At 43.6% G+C, this 21,986-nt stretch overlaps 1 protein-coding gene across 1 annotated transcript in view; it reads right to left on the bottom strand.

Annotated features, from left to right (window-relative positions):
* The window catches only part of LOC309701496 (NLR family CARD domain-containing protein 3-like), a 391,901-nt gene that overhangs the window by 158,538 nt on the left and 211,377 nt on the right, over nucleotides 1–21,986 (bottom strand). Inside the window, exon 7 of the mRNA XM_082525737.1 lies at nucleotides 5,118–5,291. Within this exon, the coding sequence (XP_082381863.1) occupies nucleotides 5,118–5,291 (174 nt within the window). The remainder of the gene's footprint in view (nucleotides 1–5,117; nucleotides 5,292–21,986) is intronic.

Below are 21,986 nucleotides of genomic sequence, written 5' to 3'. Positions count from 1 at the left end.
AAAAAGAAGAGAAAAGAGGAAGAGAGTAAAAAAAAGAAAAGAAAAGAAAAAAAAGAAAAGAAAAAAAAAAAGAAATGTGATCAAAGTTACCTGTTTGACATCCTGATAGAAGAAAATCAGCTTCTTGGATCCGTTTGCAGCAAAGAATTCATGGATCAGACTGAACTGGAAGAATCAGACATTAATGACTCAAAGGTTCAACTCTGAGGAAGGATCACGTCTCTGAACTTACTCTGTCATCAGAGACGATGGCGTCTTCCACCGCCGCCTCCTCCAGGCTGCCGGCGTCTGCCAGCCTGCTCATCAGGTATTTATGTCGGGCATCCAGAGCTGCCCGCCGTTCCTCCTTCACGGCTCTCGCCTGTTTGGCTACTTCTCTCCTCGCCTCATTGGACAGCAGCATCGTCCTTTTACCAGACACCTGGAGAAACATCAGCTCAGTCTACAGACGCAGAGACCAGTGAGAGCTTGGCCCAAACATCTGCAGGTTTCTGAGGACCACGTTTGACCCTGACTGGAGGCATCGATTCTGAGTGTGACTGCCTAAACTGAGCTACTGTCCCCCCTCCACTGAGACGTTCTCCTGTGATGTGTCATGGGGGGAAGTGTTCCTCACGGTTGGACTCGTGAGAAGTTCAGTCAGTTTATTCAAACTTTAAAAAGACGCATTTTCAGTCTCTGGATTTCAGCAGAAACAAATGTGAACACAGCACTTTTTGATTGAGTATAAAAGGATGAAAGAGTCAGTGATTAGTAACATTGTTGCTGACTGATGCTGTTGTAGAGCTGTCTTTGGATCCTCACCTTCCTGGAAGCCTTCCCTGGATTGCTCATATATCATTAACTTGTTTGTGTTCAGTAGAATCAGGTGTTGTGGATGCAGGTCGTAGCTGTGTGAGGCCTGTACAGTCAGCGCTGTGTGAGCGCTGTGTAACGTTAGCTTAGACTTCTTTCTGTTGTTATCATCCTTCAGGTTAATGTTGTTTTCATTATGCATCACAGGAAGTGTGGGTGGCTGTTAGCCTCACAGCTCATGGAGAGTTGCTGCTGCTCTGCCTCCTTTTTGATGTTTCTGCTCTTTGTGGCTTTGTGTTACTTTGTGTCGTGTCTGAAACAAAGTGAGTCCATGTTACTAACTGTAGTCGGCTCTCTGTCTCGTGCACAGCTGACTGTTGTCTGAATGAAAGTGTTTTTGTACTTTGTGTAATCTGTTGGGTCTTTGAGCCCTTTTTAAACAGCATATGAGCCATATGTATGTGTGTATATGAAAGGTTGTTTGTAATACATCAAATTGTTGCTTATTCTAGAGCTGCTGCTGTGCCTGATTGGTCTACTCGCTCGAAACTGAAGGTTGACTTGATTCTTTTGGTTTTTTACATTTTGTCAATAAACCAACTTCTTTATGATTTGAACGGCGTCTCTGACGTGTCACAGGCCTGTCAGCTTTCTTGGTGATTGGTATAGATTTGAGCTTCGTGCTCTGGCTGTTGTTGGGTTTTCCTCTTTCATATTAAAGCTTTTGTCCTACATTTGGCTCTAAAGTCTAATTCTAATCCCAGCACTGTGTCTGGGTGTGTGATGCTTGTTTTCCTGCTCTTTCTCATGAAACAGTCACAACATTCTCAGTCCAACTTTCACTCTTTGCTGCGTTTGCTGCAGCTGCAGTGAACATGGTGCCGTTTGCCTTTAAGAAAGTTGTGCACAAAGGCTTTTTCTCTAGCAGACAGCTGTGTGGCTAAAAGTCAGATCATTTTTTACCACCTCAGTCACACTGGACTGAAACAAGAGTGAAACTAGGAAGAATCAGAGTTTGTCCAGTGACTGCACTGATTTTCTTCATATTCACAAACTGATTCTAAGTAGTTGCATCAGCCAGCTAATCACCCGGACACTGAGCGTCCAACACGCTCCCTGAAGGGAAACGATTACATCCTCCAAACAATCACAATCTGTCTCTGAATGACTGGAATTATTCTCTGATTTGTCAATAACTGGAGTTTATCAATGCAGACACGTTGCCAACATGATGAAGTCAGTCTGAGTCGCATCTCTTTGGCTAACTTAACTCAAGTGGTTGCCGACTATTCTGGTTCTATTCCCATATAACAGCAGGGTTGCTGAGCACCTCTGTCACTCTGCACTTATGTTCCCAGTTCTCTTTTGTGGAGGAATTTTCCAGGAATTCCTGGGACCAGCTTTCCATGAGAGACCCGATCAGGAGCGACTGTCCTGGACACTCCCAGCATCACAGGGACTCACAAACCCGTCTACCACAGTGAGAAGACTGATCGTCACAGGCCCACATGTAGCTTTAGATCACACGTGTGCACTTCCTGTGGTCACTGCTGTAACTCTAGACTCACCGAGGGGCCAGTGGTTGGTGAGGCAGCAGCAGCTGAAGTCATGTGACTAATGGCTCTCAGCTTCTGTCCTCCTATTCGCCGGTGTCCTTCACCTGTCACACCTGGTCAAGAAAGAGTGAGAATGTTCAGAGCTTTAATGGAAAAGAATATTATTACATATAAAAGGCCTCTAACAAGTATTGTAGTGTTAATCAGGATGAAGTCCATCATGAAGACTTCAGAGTGCTTCAGACAGTCGGTGTTTCATCCACAGAGCCTCCAGTCTGCATATCAAAGTATCCTGAGGAATGACAGTGAACCCCGAGTTCCCCTCATTACATTCATGTGTGTGACTGTGAGGAAAAGGTGATTGTATGAACGTGTGTGAGCGAGTGAATGAGGCTTGTATCAGAGTGGAGATAATGTCAGCGGCACAAGCTGGACGCTGCAGGTGTCACATGTGAATCTGTGCATCAGTGTCTGCACCTTTGTGGAGGTGAAGCTCAGGAGGTTTGGATTTGTTCAAAGCTCTGTCTGCTCCATCTTTCTTTCCCTCAGGCCTCTCCAGATCAGGAAGGAGGTCCTGTTCTCCTTCTCCCTCCTGGATTTCTGGATCCAGGGAAGGATCAAAGTCTCTCAGCCCAGCATCAGAGCTTCTGGCTGGGGGAGGACTGGAAGTTTCAGCTGGAGGCTGAGAGCCTGGATCTGCCATCTGAGTCACAATTCAAATATTCTCAGTAATCTCAAAAAGCAACAGAAAGGTGCCATTTTCATGAGCAGTGGGTTATCCAGCAGTTTGATTCATGTCAGCAGCATTTAGTTTGTAACTGCTGACTCACCTCTGGCTGTGTCCTGCTCTCAGGGTCACAGTGGACACTGTACCTTTGACCGAAGCTGCAAAGACAGTCAGCAGGGGTCTGGATGCATTCAGCACCACGTCCTTGTTGGGCAGACACCTTCAGTGACAGGACAGACAGTCCAAAGTAAGGAGACGTGGGACACAGTGAAGACACAGAAACAGAAACCAGAACTATAATCACAAAACAAACTCAGAAACATAAAGAGTGAATCAGCTGATTCAGTGTTTGTGACAAAAACATGGATCCTGGTTAATAACTTTTATTTGTTTGTTTCTGTATTATTTTGTGTATCGTTCTTATGAGCTGTTGTTTTGTCAGTGAAATATTATTTCATTGTTTTAAGCTTTTTGTTGACTTTGAAGTGCTTAAGTTGATATTTTTGAACATTTAATTTGTTCGATTATTGTCGAGTCGATAAAACTGTCAAACGCACAGCTGCTTCCAGCACGGCCGGAGGAGAGGTGGCCGAGCAGACGCACAACACACACAGCTCACAGGTTTGCATTTCTAGATATTGCAGATGTTGCAGAAATTGAGAGTAAAGAACTCAGAGATCCAGCGCTGTCTCCTGCCCCTTATTTATACACCACAACACAACGACAGGCGTAACTCACACAAACGGGTAACATGAGGCTCAGATGCTTTGGACGTGTTCACATATACTGGACACAGAATGATGAAGATGGAGCTGCAGGAAGGAGGAAAAGAGGAAAAACACAGAAAAGATTCACAGATGTGGTGAAAAAGGACACGACAGCTTCTGTTTGTTAGTTTGGTTTTTCTTTATTTGGTAAAGATTCAGAAATAAAGAGAAGATCACATGTTTGAATATTATATTAACGTTCTGTAATTACAACAAGTTGTAAAATCTTTCCAGAGTGAGACAGAGACTGTGCAGAGACTGTAGAAGGACAGAGCAGCAGCAGAGCAGTCCAGATACACTGATGATCCTCTGTCAGATCCAGAGGGACACACAGGGCTGATGCTGGACTCTACATTGTGTCTGACAGTGGAGCTGTTCTCAGAGCAGTTCACTCTGCAGCACTGACAGTCATCTGCACTTCATTCCTCTGTCAGTCACTGCTGGATGAAGCTCTCCTCTCCACCTCCCAGTAACATGGCCCAGTCAGAGCGTCTCTACACACAAGCTGCTGCTGCTTCAACCTCTCTGGATCATCAGGACACAGCTGCTCCTCTCTCAGCACACACACACCGTCCTGTTTACCATCATCACCTCCACCTGCAGAGAGAAGGAGGAAGAGCAGAGGAGATAAACGAGTGTTTCCAGAGACTCTTCATCAGCTGTCAGTCAGTGATGCAGCACATCCAGTATAAAGAGCAGCAGGGACGTCAGTGCTGGGACTGTACTAGGACTCATTGTTGCTTCACTTTTTCTAATCTTTGGATTTTTATTGAAGTTGCTGAAAATGTTTTTCCCTCCTAGTTTGAGTTTGGACTTTCATTCATTAGAAGAACCTTGGTGTGTCCACTCTGAGCTCTGTAGGAACCCCAACAACAAGCCCAACAATCCAGATGGACGGTTCCAGCTGTTAACTGGAGGAATTCCATCCAAACATCTGCTCTCACTAAATTCTTCCTCACCTACAGACTGTGTTCTTCACTGCTTTAAACTTGGAAATCAATGCAGTCATTGGTCTGCGTGCTGCTTTGTTCAGAGAGCTGATTGGCTGTTGACAGTGTTTGATCAGAGCGTGTCAGCCGTTACTATGGTGACCATAAAGGTGAGAAACAGGAAGTGTTTGTGTCCAATCCTGAAGCCTGTCACCGTTCTCCTCTCACAGCTTCACTGAGAAGCTGCAGCTTTACAGGAAACACTGGATCTTTGTTTCATACTGACTGTGTTTAGTACAATACTGCTGACAGCACCACCCACTCACTCCATCACTCTACTTACACCAGAGTCTCCAGTCTGTAGTCTGGACTCTGCTGAAGATCAGACAGCTGCTTCACATCTGGATCCTTCAGGTTGTTGTTGTACAGGTCCAGCTCTCTCAGATGGGAGGGGTTGGACTTCAGTGCTGCTGCCAGATAATCACAGCTGATCTCTGACAAACCACAGCCCCACAATCTGTATAAAGAATGAAAGATGTAAGTTTATTAGACAAAGTGCTTGAAATCATTCAGTGTTTCATCATCTGTTCAGAGCTGAAGAAGCTTCAGAATGTAGAAGTTTAGAAAATGGAAACTCCAAACAGCTGAAGCCAACAGGAAGCAGCTTCAAACAGGAAACTGTGCAGAGTTTCAGACTATATGTCCTGATGCAGCCAGTTGGATTTTGGAGATTTGAATCTCTGTTCTGTGACTAAGTCCTTGAATCATTTCTTCCAGTTGGTCCAACAAGACAGACTAAGTATTGGACATGTGTTGTGGCTCCATCAGGGGAGCTTCTAAATGTGATGTGATGGCCCCTCTGGGTCTGTCAGGTCACAGCACTGAAGAGAGCTCAAACTGGGCACACAGTAGTTCCAGTCTGGACCAAAGACTCTATACTGGGACTGAGGGACTGCTTTGACTGCACCCACTGGGACTTTTTAAAGGCTCATGTTCTCACTTAGATCATCGATTTCTACTGACATTTCTTTCTGGGAAAAATGGGGATTACTTTGCAAACAGGAAGTATTTTCCCCAATAAGCAGCCCTGGATTAGTAAATCACTCCAACATGTTCTCAGGCAGAAGAAGCTGTCTTGTTATGAGGGAGAGAAGAAAAAGATTGAGGCACAGAAACCTGTTGAAAGAGAGATAAAGCAGCTAAAATCAGGTGTAAAAGTAAAGCAGAGGATGAGCTGAATAAAGGACACTCAAGGCTGGCTTGGAAAGGAATGAAGTCCATGGTGGGGATGCAGAACAAGGAGCAAAGATGAATGTGATGCTGAATCAGCAGAAGACTTGGACTCATTTGATTCCAGCTTTGATATCATTGATTTCAATGAAGAGCTTTGTGATTGTAGCAAAGGGCTGGTAGCTCTGAGAGTCCCACTGATGAGGTGTTTGTGTGGAAATCTCTTAGTGGGACCAAAGAGAGAAAAAGCCCTGGTCCTGATGCTGTGGGAGGGAAATGATTGAAGTGTGCTGTGAGGAACTGACTGGGAGATTTTCACACATTTTCCAGTCCTCCTTGGAACAACAGGAAGTTCCCAGCATATGGAAACAAAGGTTAAGTGTCCTATGGCACTCAGTGATGATGGTGCTGTGGCCCCACCACCTCCACCTCTTTGTAAAGGAACTAACTGTAATCTGAAGCTTCAAATGGAACTAAGACTTCCTCCACTAGGTGGCAGTGTCTGATGAGAAAGTGTTAGTGGAGCTGGCCTGGAGTCAGAAACAGGAAGATGCAGGATTTGGGCTGAAATGGGCAAAAGTGGTTAGCACTAGTGCCTTAGAGCAAGAAGGTTGTAGGTTGAAGCTTGTTGGTCAGCTGGGCCTTTCTGTGGAGGTTGGATGTTCTCCCACAGTCCAATGAAATGCTGCTTAGGTTCATTGGTGCTTCTACATTGGCTGTAGGTGTGGATGTGAGGGAGTGCTTCTCTGTCGCTCTCTGTTGGCCCTGTGATGGACTGCTCACCTGTGCAGGTGGACCACGCCTCTTGCCCTATGACAGCTAGGGCACAGGCTGCAGCCCTGTGAGCCTAAGCTGAATAAACAGTTAGCAAAAATGATCCATAGATGGCCTGAAATCCCCCAGTTAGCAGTTTGGTAGATAGCTATGACATGCTAATCCCATCCAGCAGCTGTATTCTACCTGTAAGCTGATCCCTGCTGAGCCAAAGCACTTTTTCATATACAAATTACAACCTTTAATAGAAACCTATTGGTCAGCATCTTATTAGCCTGCTGTTAGCTTCATTCCACAGAAAACTGAGAGAAACTAACAGAGTTGATAAAGAATAAAGAGAAATGTGCTGATTTAAAGCCTTTGAAGTGCTTCAGATGATCTCTGTCCACTTCTGTCCACTCATTCATTCATGTAAGCTTTCTAATGCAGCTTTGATCTTCACAGTCTGCTTGATGAAACTCATTCTAACCCTGAATGTCAGAGTGTTCCTCCTTCTCTTTCCCATCATTCATGCTGGCAGTGGAGGAGATTTGGATGTTGGACTGTGTTTTGGATGATGTGTGTATGTTTGTGTTGGACTGCTGTCTGTAAAGCAAACGCACATTTTGCTTTGGATTTCAGTGTCACACAGACTTTAAGGTGCAATGAAGAGTTTGAGAGTTTCACAGTGAATTTTCCAGTGGAGGATTTTTCTTCTTCTTTGAAGGTTTGAAATGTGAACATTGTTCTGCTGCAGTCAATGGACTAAACCAGAGAAGAAGAAAACAGACTTTACCATGAAGATCCTCAGTGTGGATCAGTATAATATCAGCCTGATGTCTGCAGTTTAGTGTCAGCACAACTTTCACATCATATTCATCTCAGCACAACTAAAACATGCTGACTGACCTCAGAGTTTCAAGTTTACATCCTGGACTCTCCAGGAAACCACACAGATGCTTCACTCCTGAATCCTGCAGCTTGTAGTTGAAGCTCAGGTCCAGCTGTCTCAGATGGGAGGGGTTGGACTTCAGTGCTGCTGCCAGATAATCACAGCTGATCTCTGACAAATCACAGCTCTTCAATCTGTATAAAGAATGAAAGATGTAAGTTTATTAGACAAAGTGCTTGAAATCATTCAGTGTTTCATCATCTGTTCAGAGCTGAAGAAGGTTCAGAATGTAGAAGTTTAGAAAATGGAAACTCCAAACAGCTGAAGCCAACAGGAAGCAGCTTCAAACAAACACAACAAGAGAAAAAACTCTGAATGTTTCACATTAAAGTCGTACATTTCTCATAAAAACAGGACAAAGACTTGAAAAAGTCGTGTTTTTCCTTCCAGGAACCACATGGCTTCACTTTTAAAGGTGAAGTGTGACAGAAATGGACATATTTGAAGTCCAACACCTTTTTCCAGTCACATTATTAAAGCAGACAAACTACAAGCTCATTTTCATTCCAACAAGTCATCTTCTGACCTGGACTAACAACACTGGTCTCTATGTGCAGCTGGCTGTGAGACCAGTGCTCAGGGAGCGTCTACAAAGTGCAACACTGAAAGAACATCACACACTCATTTGCTTCCAGCACTTTCACACAAACATCTACTGTCATTATTGTCACCAAACTCTGTGGATCCTTTATTGCAAATTCAAATGGGATCAAATGGTCAGACAAAAGAGGGTTATGAGGAAATATGATGAAATGTTGTGTATTAGCAGCAAGTTATTGAATCTTTTTCCTAAGAAACCAAACAAAATGATTGACAAACATGTTTTTACAAACTCAGTGTTGGACTTGGATCAGCAGGATAAGCTGATGTTTAAAGGCATTTGAGTCTCGCTGTATGAGAGTCCAGTTCTTACTCAATATTTATGGATGATGTTCTTTCAGTGTTGCACTTTGTAGACGCTCCCTGAGCCTCACAGCCAGCTGCACATGGACCAGCTGACATTACCCAGCATTAGAGGCGGCTGTAAAAAATTCATGTTCCCATTTAAATGGTTTTAATTTGAATAAAACGATGTTGATTCATTCAATCCTGAATCGATGTTTAATATAAATGTATTTTGCCAGAATCTCAGGTTAAAGCTCACAAACTATTTCAACAAGCAGCAAACAGATAAAACAGTAAATGAGAGCAGCTAAACACACAAAGATGGAAACACAGAGCGTGGATCGTTCACTCGACGGCACGTACACGGACACGCCGTCGGGGCTGAAAGTGGACAGCTCACAGATCCTGAAGCTGCAGGTTTCATCTGTCTCCAACCAAAACTGAGTGAAGCAGCAGCAAAAGAAGATCCAAACTCTGCTTCACGTTTGATCAATATGCTCATGAATTCTCTCTGACTTTGGCTGTTCCTGCCTGCACAGCTCTCTCTCTCTCAGTGTACTCCAAGAACAGCTTCAAACATCTGTTTCTGCATCATTCACTGTTTATTAGCCACCAGTCTGCTGTTGTGTTCAGTGCTGTCGGCCTCTGACAGTAAAGCCTCATTTCTGCTGTTCCATGGAAACTTTTTAAAATGATGACAGATTACAAACTCTCAGCTGTGTCTGTAATCAAACCTCTGTAACTTTGCTTCACTTCAGCAGCATCAGCTCATGTTCACATGTTGCTTCATGGTTTGCTTCAGTTTTTGATCGACTGCAGAATATTTTGAAGGTTATCTGCTATAAAAAGCCAGAAGAGGAAAATCTGCTTCATGTGTTTCTGTTTGATCCTCAGTGACTTTGACACAAAGGCCTCTGCTGTGATGATCACACCTCTGATCAAGTCTCACAGTGTCACAACTGATAAATGATCAGAGTTAGAATATTTCTGACTGTCTGCTGTGTGCCGTGACCTTTGACCTGCTAAAGACAGTCAGCTGTGGATTATTCATTGTTGTGTCTGATACTTAGAACTGTGAGGAAGAAGCTACACAGTTAATCAGGGTCCCCTCTCTCTGAATCAGGAAAGGTGGGCAGGCCGCGTGTGGGCCGCGGGCCATACGTTGAGTATCACTGTTTGAAATGTGAACATTGTTCTGCTGCAGTCAATGGACTAAACCAGAGAAGAAGAAAACAGACTTTACCATGAAGATCCTCAGTGTGGATCAGTATAATATCAGCCTGATGTCTGCAGTTTAGTGTCAGCACAACTTTCACATCATATTCATCTCAGCACAACTAAAACATGCTGACTGACCTCAGAGTTTCAAATCGACATCGTGGATTCTCCAGGAAACCACACAGATGCTTCACTCCTGGATCCTTCAGGTTGCTGTAGGTTCCACTCAGGTCCACCTCTGTGGGATACGAGGGGTTGGACTTCAGCGCTGCTGCCAGATAATCAAGGCCAATATCTGACAAACCACAGACACTGTATAAAGAATGAAAGATGTAAGTTTATTAGACAAAGTGCTTGAAATCATTCAGTGTTTCATCATCTGTTCAGAGCTGAAGAAGGTTCAGAATGTAGAAGTTTAGAAAATGGAAACTCCAAACAGCTGAAGCCAACAGGAAGCAGCTTCAAACAAACACAACAAGAGAAAAAACTCTGAATGTTTCACATTAAAGTCGTACATTTCTCATAAAAACAGGACAAAGACTTGAAAAAGTCGTGTTTTTCCTTCCAGGAACCACATGGCTTCACTTTTAAAGGTGAAGTGTGACAGAAATGGACATATTTGAAGTCCAACACCTTTTTCCAGTCACATTATTAAAGCAGACAAACTACAAGCTCATTTTCATTCCAACAAGTCATCTTCTGACCTGGACTAACAACACTGGTCTCTATGTGCAGCTGGCTGTGAGACCAGTGCTCAGGGAGCGTCTACAAAGTGCAACACTGAAAGAACATCACACACTCATTTGCTTCCAGCACTTTCACACAAACATCTACTGTCATTATTCATGTTCCTGCTCCTGCCGTCCCATTTCACAAGCCTTGCACTTCCGGCCTTTGCGGTCTTTGAGTACGCGGCCCTTGAGGACCGTTAAGGCTTCAGACCCTGAATTGTGATACAGCCAGTGAGTACTTTCATAGGCTGCATCCTCCTGAGGACCCGGCCTTCACGGTCTATGTGGGCCGGGTCCTCCGAAGGTCGGGTAGGCCGGAAGTGCGAGGCTGTAATATCAGACGGTCTAGCCTTCTGATTAGCATCACCGCTGTCTCGGTGGAGTTTAATAACCTCGGCCGTCTGCTCCTTGCTATCTAAAATATAACAGGACACTGGTGGATGACGTCAGTGCGCACACACAGTGTTTACACACATCTTCAACCTTTCCCTCTCTCTGTCTGTAGTCCCAGCCTTCTTCAAAATGGCCACCATCGTCTCTGTACCCAAATCCTCCACCATCTCATCATTGAACTTCTGGCGACCTGTAGCCCTGACCCCCATTGTGAGCAAATGCTTCGAGAAGCTGGTCAGGGACTTCATCTGCTCTGCACTACCCGACTCACTGGACCCTCTACAATTTGCATACCGCCACAACAGGTCCACTGATGATGCCATAGCCCTGACACTACACACTGCCCTGTCACACCTGGAGAAGAGAGACACGTATGTGAGAATGCTGTTTGTAGATTACAGCTCAGTATTCAATACCATCGTTCCCTCAAAGCTGGACAGGAAACTGCAGGATCTAGGACTGAGCAGCTCCCTCTGCAGCTGGATTCTTAACTTCCTGTCTGACAGATGCCAAGTGGTCAGACTGGGCAGCATCAACTCATCCCCCCTCACACTGAACACTGGTGCTCCACAGGGGTGTGTACTGAGCCCTGTCCTGTACTCACAGGAGAGGGCGGAGTACAGTTTGCGGACGACACTACAGTGGTGGGTCTTATCACCAAAGGTGATGAGACGGCTTACAGGGAGGAGGTCAGCGCCCTGACCCACCGGTGTCAAGACAACCATCTCACCCTCAACGTCGCAAAGACAAAGGAGTTGATAGTGGACTTCCGGAGGTGCAGAGAAGTACACACCCCCATCACCATCAATGGTGCTGCTGTGGAGAGTGAGCAGCTTCCGCTTCCTTGGTGTACATCTGGCTGACGATCTTACGTGGTCAGTACTAGGGCTGCACGATTTTTTTGCTTAGAATTGAGATCACGATTCTCTCACGATTTTCTTTTCCAGTATAAATATTTATTGCACTTATTAACTGCACATCAACTTCGTAACAGTTGAGACTGAACATAAAAACAATAAATAAACATAAAAACAACAAATGTCTCACGTTTTGTTGTTGCCGCAAAATGTTGTACTGCTTGAAATTCCGTCTCCACCGTTGCTCCACACTGCATGTATAGAGCAGGTAGTGCAACAATAGAAAAATAGTTGCGGGACGGCACTGTGTAGCGTTTGTCTAGGGTGTTGATCATTTTCCTAAATCCCTCGTTTTGCACAGTGTTGATGGGAGCCATATCTTTGGTCAGGTGATAAGTGATAGCCTCCCTAATTTCTTTGTGCCTGCGGGAGTTCGACGTGTATAGGGAAGCGCTGTATAAGGTTCCCGTTATTGATGTTTGGGTTGTTGACCGGGACGGATTTTCTCCTGTTACTTTCGTCATCCCTGACGTGCTCTCCGTGGTTTTTTCCCTGCTAATTTTCGCAGCCAGCTTCTGTACCACGTGGTATAAGGCTCCGCCCTTGTCATTTGTTGAGCAGGAAGAGTGAGCGCTTGTTTTCATGCAGATTACGTCCCGGATCTAAATGCGGTACAATCGTCGTCGTCTTTTCTCTCTCTCTTTTTTTTTAAATCGTTGTAATTTGGAAATGAGATCGCACATAAGTATGAATTGAGATCGCGATTTTCTAACGATTAATCATGCAGCCCTAGTCAGGACACATAAACAAAACAGTGAAGAAGGCGCAGCAGCGCCTCTTCTTTGTCAGGAGACTGAAAAGATTCGGCATGAGCCCCCGCATCCTCAGGACCTTCTATCGCTTTGCCATTGAGAGCATCCTCACCGGATGCATCACCACCTGGTACGGCAACAGCACCGCTTACAACCGCAAAGCTCTCCAGCGAGTAGTGCGGTGTTCTGAACGGATAATTGGAGGTGAGCTTCCCTCCCTCCAAGACATCTACAGGAAGCGCTGCCTGAGGAAAGCGGGGAGGACCATCAAGGACTCCAGTCCCCCCAGCCATCAACTGTTCAGACTACTTCCATCAGGAAGGAGGTTCTGCAGCATCCGGTCCCCAACCAGCAGACTGAGAGACAGCTTTTTCCATCAGGCCATCAGACTGCTGGACACTTCATAGACACCTCACCTTCACTACTGGAACTTCAACATTATGCACTCCACACTGTATATAAATGCCACTTGTTTTGCACATGTCCAACTACCAACCTCTGTATATTTTATTTTATTGTTTACTCTATTTAATTTCCATATAACTCTCAGATTTAGCCGTTCTTCTATTTTGCTTGTTCTTATGTTATTGTATTTTTGCACACCTCTGTTGCTTGTGAAGCTCGCACACAAGAATTTCACTCGCATGTACTGTACCAGTGTACCTGCACATGTGATGTGACAGTCAAAGTGATTTGATTTCAGCCGCCATAACCCCCGCAGTACACTGACTTCATTTACTGAGGTTATATTCATCAGGTTTTTATTTCCTGATGTTCGTATGTGTCCTGCGTGTTTCAGTCGCCAATTCTGAATTATAACTAACATAAAAACATGTTTAAGGAGGAGAGAAAGCAAATAAATCCGATTAACATCTGATCTTTGTGTTTTTGTTCAGTAATCAGCGTGACCTGCGTATAAACGCATAAAAGAGATAACGTTGGTGTTTCATGTAGTAACTGCTGGCTTTAACTGTACAAAGGTTGTTCGACACTATGACACACATACAGACTTCATGATGTTCGGCTAATATTTTAATTGTGAATATTAATCACGAGGGTAAACGGCCCTGTACACCACGGAGCGAGGTCAGCATGTCCACGATATCTTCAGCTCTCTGAGTTAACCCAGAGTTTCCCAGCTGACTAATCTAACTGTCATCTACGAATATGTCACGGCTCATATCAATATGATTTTACAGAAAATCATCCTTTTTACTGCCAACTATTCCAGAGACGTGAAAATCTACAGCATAAAGAACAAAAAATATAGCAGTCTAACGCAACACTGTAACAGAGATGAACCGTCAGTTTGTCGAAGATCAAAGTGGAATGAATGTGATTGGTTGAACAGGTGTCCGTGATCTGTGTTTTCTGCATTTTCATCAGCGTAAGAGACTCAGCAGCAGATTAGAATAACATTTATACGTTTAATAAATCATAAATCATACACGAAACGATCAAACCTGTTCCGACAGTTTGAGTTTGTGTTCCCTCAGCTGCAGACTCGCTGCTGTTTAAATGTTTGAGAGGAAGATTAGATATAAACAAACGTCAAACATAGACTCAGTCTGCGTTCACATTTGATATGAGGCCAGCATGTACAGTGGCTGTGTCCTGTTTTAAGATCATATATGTAAAATTGTTGTCTGACCTGGAGTCCGTGGTTACCATGGTTACTGCATAAGCAGCTGTAATGTAAACAGCTGGCACAGCGGAAACCTACCGGCGACATGAGGTTTGTCATTGCAAAAGAACTGTCTGAATGGTTAACTGACGTTAACTTGGATAAATTATAGTTAAGCAGTCTCACAGATAACACCCACGGAGCTGTGTGACTGTTCACCACTACACTGAAATCAGCAGGCTATTACTGAAATACACGTGCTATCCGGTTGTTCAGTGATGACGCGACGAATCCTACTTCCGGGTCTAAAGTAGTCTGCGTTTAATATGGCTTTTGTGTTGTTAACATGTTTAATGTTATGTATTTTCTTCTATTTGATCTCAAAAAGCTCCTAAAACAGTCAGTGATCACTGTTGACCTCCCTCGGCTTTTATTACCGCTAATCATTTATTTAAGCTCAGTTTTTAAAACCTTAGGATGTAACTACAGCCCAGCCCATGCAGCAGTATATGAATGACTAACCTCGTATTGTGGATGGATTATCTCAGTTGTTCTCCTGGCTGAAGTTTGGTCCTTTTACAGCATTCTGCCATGCGATTACATTTGTTCCTGACCACCGAGAACACTCACGTTAACTTTTATCGAGTGGAAAAAAAGTTAGCTTGTTTATATTATGCTAACATAGCTGTTTCGCTAGCGGTCACGTAGCACATCATTATATACCAGCTAGCCCAACTTCAGTAACCCTACAAACGTCACTGCTGTTTAGTTTTCTGTCTTCATTTATGCTGGAAGTGATAGCAGAGCTGTACGTTTTCATTTGTTTCCAAAACCCCGCAGTCAGGACATGCTATATTGTATTTAGATAGAAGCTAGCGAGCTAACTCCCTGCTAACTTCTAACTCCGTTAAATGTCATAAATTCCGTTTTCATGGATGCCTGGATGTTAAACTCAATTGTTACACCTGGTAGAGCAGAACGCTGATCATTTTATTAAAGATGAAAGACTTTAGACAGTTTTTCAACTCTCAGTAATCCCATAGTGATCGTTTGATATATGGACCTGCAGCGGAGTTTAGACCCAGACACGGCTAGTGACGTCAGACTGAACAACCGGATATCATAAACTATGATATAAATAGGGAGGTCCTATTAACATGTTTAGTTTTACAGGACACCTTCCTGCCTTTAGTCTCATTCATGAGCAGTATTAGTTTTCTTCTAACATCCAGAAGTCTGCATGATGTGTTTCATAGTTTCTAACAAGCCTTTGACAGGTAAACATAACATGACCGAAACACACACAAACAAACAAAAACAATCACACAAATTATATGTTAACCTCGTTTATTTTTAGTTAAGTAAACTCTAAAAATTCTAACAGATCGCTGGTGCTTAGAATACAGTTGAATAACTATTAAAAACCAGATGATGTAATATTTCTGCCCAGGTTGCAGTCTGAACACGCTGTTGCAAGCTCTGCTCCTCTCGGTGGAAATGCGCCGTCTCTTTCCTCTTTGTATAAAAACATTTTAAAAGTCAGTTTAATCTCAAAATTCACTGTTAAATCCAAAACACACCAGATAAAGAAAAGCGAACGGTTCAGTCTAACACAGTGAACCATTAAACTTCAGTAAAACTATGAAGTTATGATGTCTTGATGCATTCTCAATCATCCAGGTAAGTAAGTGAAAAGGGAAAGACCATCTCTGAATCGAGGAGGAGCCTAAGGGTACATCTGTCACCATCTTACATGCTGTGATTGCAGCCGTTCCCCAACTCTCTGTGAATGGGACTCATGGACATTGATCAGTGGTTGTTGATCAATGGCTGTGACAGTTTGCATAATTCTGATGAAGGAACTGACCTCCCAGCCCATTGTTCCTTCAGTGGGCTGGTTTCAGTCATTATGCAAATGTACTGTTTATAAGATTGAAACCTGCAGTCAGCTGAGACTGAAGAAGTCACCTGATGATGACGAAACAAAACGCTACGTCCAGATGAACAGAATCAACTTTTGGAGACATGCAGTTTAACCTCAGCCAAACCGATTTGCTCAGTTGTAAATAAAACAGCGAAGTAAACGTGACCCGACAGACAGAACCTGAGTGAATTAAGTCCAGCGTTTAACCACTGAGAGCTAAAACTCAGCTGAGGTTTCAAAGCTGTGTGATTGGACATCAGCTGCTGATGAAGTTGGTTCGCCTATAAAGTGCTCTGTAGGGAAACAAGCTTCAGCAGCTCTGCGCTCGGGGAAAAAAACTATATTTACTTATCTTGTGCAGAAAAATGCACTGACATTGTGTTATATCGAGCACCGGCTGCCCAGTTAAACTGTGACTATCACCAGGTCACGTGGGCGCGTTTCTTGAATTAGCAGCTAAACAGCTGACAGGTGAGGAGGAGGATGCATGCAGGTAAACTGAGGGCCTGTTGAGCTGATCGCTGGTGTCCTGAGAAACACGTCAGCTCGTTCTTTATGTTACAGAAGCACAGAGAGGTGAAAATGAGAATCTGCAAATGCAACATGTGGAACACGGACAGTGGAATATGTAAACAAACTGGGTAACGTAACCCCCCCCAAAAAAAACCCAAAAACAGTTAAGCTGGAACACCGGGGCTGTGAGCTCGGTGCTCTCTGTCAGCTGACTGTTAGCAGAGCGAGTGAAATCTCTGAAAACATCTGAGCACTTTTGCAAACACGTTCTATGTTGACAACCTGACCAGACGTGTGAAGATTACGCTGCGACATTCGCGGCTAAAACACTGTTAAAAGTGTAGTTGGTGACAGAAAAACAGGATATTTTATAACTTTACACCACCATTGCTGACGGTGATTTGAAATGCATTCTGGGATACCTGGCTGCCCCAAGGCCACACAAGCAATCGATTATCTAGGATCGACCTGTCTTGACTTACTTTGCACGGCAACCAATCAAATGCTAGAGAAGCTGCAGTGGCAGCGTTAACCCCGCCCACTTAGTTTGATGGGTGAGGCTGACAGATAAAATGATTTCAAGTTGAGACATGAAGGGGACAAAAGTGCCAAAATGAATTAAATAAATACATCATTAAATAATTAATTAAAACTGTCAATACTTATTTAAATGTGTTGTAAATATTTATTTAATTATTTCCAATTTTAATTAATTATTGCCACATTTAATTAATTATTTAATGGTGTATTTAATTATTTCATTATGGCAGTCCTGGCGTTCCACAGCACCGTGCCATAAGGCAAAAGTGATAACTGGCTCGGGGACCAGGTCCCCAGATCTTAATCCAATTGAGAATTTGTGGTCAATCCTCAAGAGGCGGGTGGAGGAAACAAAAACCCACTAATTCTGACAAACTCCAAGAAGTGATTATGACAGAATGGGTTGCTGTCAGTCAGGATTTGACTGAGAGCACGCCCAGTCGAATTGCAGAGGTCCTGAAAAAGAAGGGCCAACACTGCAAATACTGACTGTTTGCATAAATGTCATGTAATTGTCAATAAAAGCCTTTGAAACGTATGAAGTGCTTGTCATTATATTTCAGTACATCACAGACACAACTGAAACAAAGATCTAAAAGCAGTTTAGCAGCAAACTTTGTGAAAACTAATATTTGTGTCATTCTCAAAACTTTTTGGCCACGACTGTACTTTCTTCTCACATGTCCATCACTCCTACTCTCGCCTGGATTATTTTTTGGTCAGCAGCTCACTGCTGAGTGACATCTCAGACACTGAGATGAAGACTTTGTTAAATATTTTTAAAAAAGAGTGGACTTAGGAAATACTGAACAAAATACCCCAAAAATTTGAACACAGTAACAAATTTGGTTGATTTTTAGCTAACCAGTTAAAAATAAATAAAGAAAAAACAACTATATGTGCTGTTAAAGATGATCTGGGAACACAATGTATGACCTGAAAGAATGAACAACATTTTTAGGGATTTCTATGAAACTTTATATTCACCACAAATAAACGCGTCTAAAAAAAGACATTTATTAGTTTCTTGACAGCGTAACTCTTCCAAAATTACTAGACAGTCAAGCAATGTCAGTGGATTCACCAGGTGACACCGGGTGAACTCCAGGAAGCCCTGATAAGTATGCCCAATAATAAGGCTCCAGGTCCAGATGGCAGAATTCTACAAAGAATTCTGGACGATTCTGGCACCAGTTTTTTACAGAACGTTGTTGGAAATCAAAGAAAAGGGCAGACTTCCATCAAATATGAATTCTGCAAACATTAGTCTCCTGCTAAAACCAGGCAAAGACCCTGTACATCCCTCAAGCTATCGTCCAATATCACTTATAAATGTAGACCTTAAAATAATCTGCAAAGCTCTCTCAAAGAGACTGGAGAAAATAACCCCCCTCTTAATTCATCCTGACCAAACTGGTTTCATAAAAGGTCGGCACTCATCAACAAATACACGTAGATTACTTAGTTTCATAGACTACTCATGCAGTAAAAACATCGAAACTACAATATTTTCTTTAGATGCAGAAAAAACGTTTGACAGAGTTAACTGGAAATGTTTATTTCCAACTTTACACAAATTTGGTTTTGGAAACTCTTTCAAAAATATTACACAACAGCTTGTGTCAGAACAAATGACCAAACATCCTCCAGCTTCTGCATTTCTGAATAACAAATCTTGGACTCACCGAGCCTTTCTGCAGTTCCTCACAGCTGGAATCAGTCTCTGTCGTCCCTCTGCTGATGTGTTGTACTTCTGCAGGTCCAACTCATCCAGAACCTCCTCTGACATCTGCAGCATGAAGGCCAGAGCTGAGCACTGGATCATAGTGAGTTTCTTCTTTGATCTGTTCTCTGACTTCAGGAACTCTTGGATCTCCTGATGTACTGAGAGGTCGTTAATCTCCATCAGACAGTGGAAGATGTTGATGCTTCTGTCAGGAGAGATTTTAAGCTTCTTGTTATTCTTCAGGTTCTTGATGACACTCTGGATGGTTTCTGGACTGTTCTCTGTCTGACCCAGCAGACCTCCTAAGAGTCTCTGGTTGGACTCCAGACAGAGGCCATGAAGGAAGCGAACAAACAGGTCCAGACGACCATTTTTACTCCTGAAGGATTTTGTTAGTGTTTCCATCAAAAAATCATCCAGAGATGACTCTCTGTATTTTTTTCCCAAGAAGTTCTTCAGCACCTCTGACTTCCTGTTGATGAAACAGTGGAACATGTAGACTGCAGCCAGAAACTCCTGGATGCTCAGATGAACAAAGCAGTAGACTGGTTTCTGGAAGATCACACACTCTCTTTTGAAGATCTCTGTACAAACTCCTGAGTACACCGAGGCCTCTGTCACATCCAGACCACACTGCTCCAGGTCTTCTTGGTAGACATGATGTTTCCTTTCTCCAGATGTTCAAACGCCAGCCTCCCCAGCTTCAGAAGAACTTCCCTGTCAGCCTCCGTCAGCTCCTGTGGACTCATCTCATGTCCCTCGTGGTACTTGTTCTTCTTCCTCTTTGTCTGAACCAGCAGGAAGTGTGAGTACATGTCAGTCAGGGTCTTGGGCAGCTCTCCTCTCTGCTCTGTAGTCAACATGTGCTCCAGAACTGTAGCAGTGATCCAGCAGAAGACTGGGATACTACACATGATGTGGAGGCTCCTGGATGTCTTCATGTGGGAGATGATTCTGCTGGACAGCTCTTCATCACTGAATCTCCTCCTGAAGTACTCCTCCTTCTGGGCGTCAGTGAAGCCTCGTACTTCTGTTAGCCTGTCAACACATGTAGGAGGGATCTGATTGGCTGCTGCAGGTCGGGAAGTTATCCAGACGAGAGCCGAGGGAAGCAGATTCCCCTGGATGAGGTTTGTCAGCAGCTGGCTGACTGATGACTTCTGTGTGACATCAGACAGCAGCTTCCTGTTGGTGAAATCCAATGAAAGTCTGCTTTCATCCAGGCCGTCAAAGATGAACAAAAGCTGAGAGACAGCCAGCTTCTCTGCTGTGACCTTCTGTAGTGTTGGATGGAAAACATGGAGCAGCTCCAGAAGACTGTACTGCTCATCTCTGATCAGGTTCAGCTCCCTGAATGAAAGCAGAACCACCACACTGACATGTTGGTTCTCCAAGCCCTCTGCCCAGTCCAGAGTGAACTTCTGCACTGAGAAGGTTTTTCCAACACCAGCCACGCCGTTGGTCAGAACCACTCTGATGGCTCTCTGTTGGTCAGGTAAGGCTTTAAAGATGTCCTGGCACCTGATTGGAGTGTCATGGAGGGCGTCCATCTTGGAAGCTGTCTCCAGCTGCCTCACCTCATGTTGGCTATGAACCTCTTCACTCTGTCCCTCTGTGATGTAGAGCTCAGTGTAGATCCTGTTGAGGAGGGTTCTACTTCCTGTTTCATCACTTCCTTCAGTCACACGTTCACATCTCCTCCTCAGACTGATCTTATGTTCATCTAAAACCTCCTGCAGACCAACATCTGCTGAAAGAAAAACAGAAAGAAAACTCTTCAATGTCTGAACAACAACAAGAAGTCCAGTTTTCAGAAATGAGTCCATCAGCAGACAGATGTTCAGTCTTACTTTGTACACAGCTGCTCTGACTGGCTGTCTGCAGTCCAGCTCTGGTTCTGGATCTTTCTCCACACTGGGGACAGGACCAGTCTCCTGATGAAGCAGACTGGTCCCAGTATGAGGAGATGCACTGTCTGCAGAACCAGTGTCCACAGCTGGTAGAGACTGGATCCTTCAGGACGTCCTGACACAAAGCACAGCAGGACAGCTGCTGCTCCTCACAGACACCACACAGAACACATTTCTTTATCACTAAAATCATTGACTGTCAGTGACAAACATCCAGATTTGATGACACTGTGCAGAAGCTCTGATGGTCACAGAGAAAAGTCAAAGTGGAGAAACTTGTGTTTGAGTTCAGAATCCAAGTTTCCTTTGCTGTTCCTGCCTGTCTTATTAAACACAGAGTGATCAGCCTACAAACTCCACAGTAAAAGCCTTCATCACAGAGCCAATCAGGCAGAAGCTTCTGCACCATCAGGACACAAACAGAGAGGAGCTTCTATCCTCAGACCATCCAAGTCCTAAATCAGAACATGCTCCCCTCATAGCATCACCATCAGGGTTTAAACAGGACCTTACATCATGTTCTTGTCTCACTGTCATATTTCAGATCATACCTGATTCATTATGACGTCACACGCTGCTACACTGATCCTGCTGCTTCATTACTGCTGATATTACTCTGCTCACTCTGTTCAGTTACTCTGTTTACATCACTTTGCTCATTTGCTTTGTTCTGCTTGCACTGCTCTGTCAGTACATGCTGTGCTAATGTGGCACAAAGCACTTTAACATTACATCTGCACAATGTTTCATTATTTCATTTAATGATTGTTTCTAATGTTTTGTCCAGTCACAGGAGCAGCTCAGCACATTTCACTGTGTTGTACGTGTATGACGATGCCTGTGACAAATAAACAGCCTCGGACTCTTCAATCTTCTGCATTTCTTTGGAGATCAGCTCAGTGGCCTGTTGAGACCATCTTTCTATTTCTGATGACTCAGTTCAGATTATTATCCTGATACTTTCTTTTAAAATGTGATGAAATCATTTATCTGATGTTCTGACACAAATACACCAAAACAATCCCAAACAGCACAAACCACCACGTTACACACAGTGTAATAAAAATACAGGCAACTACAAATAAAAACACTTTAAAATATAAACTAAAATTACAAAGTGGTCACAGAATTTCAAACACCCGTA

Source organism: Aulonocara stuartgranti (assembly GCF_965226115.1).
Source record: "Aulonocara stuartgranti genome assembly, chromosome: 23".
NCBI lineage: Eukaryota > Metazoa > Chordata > Actinopteri > Cichliformes > Cichlidae > Aulonocara > Aulonocara stuartgranti.
Note: the sequence above shows the minus strand (reverse complement) of the source record. Positions and strands in the feature narration are given on the sequence as shown.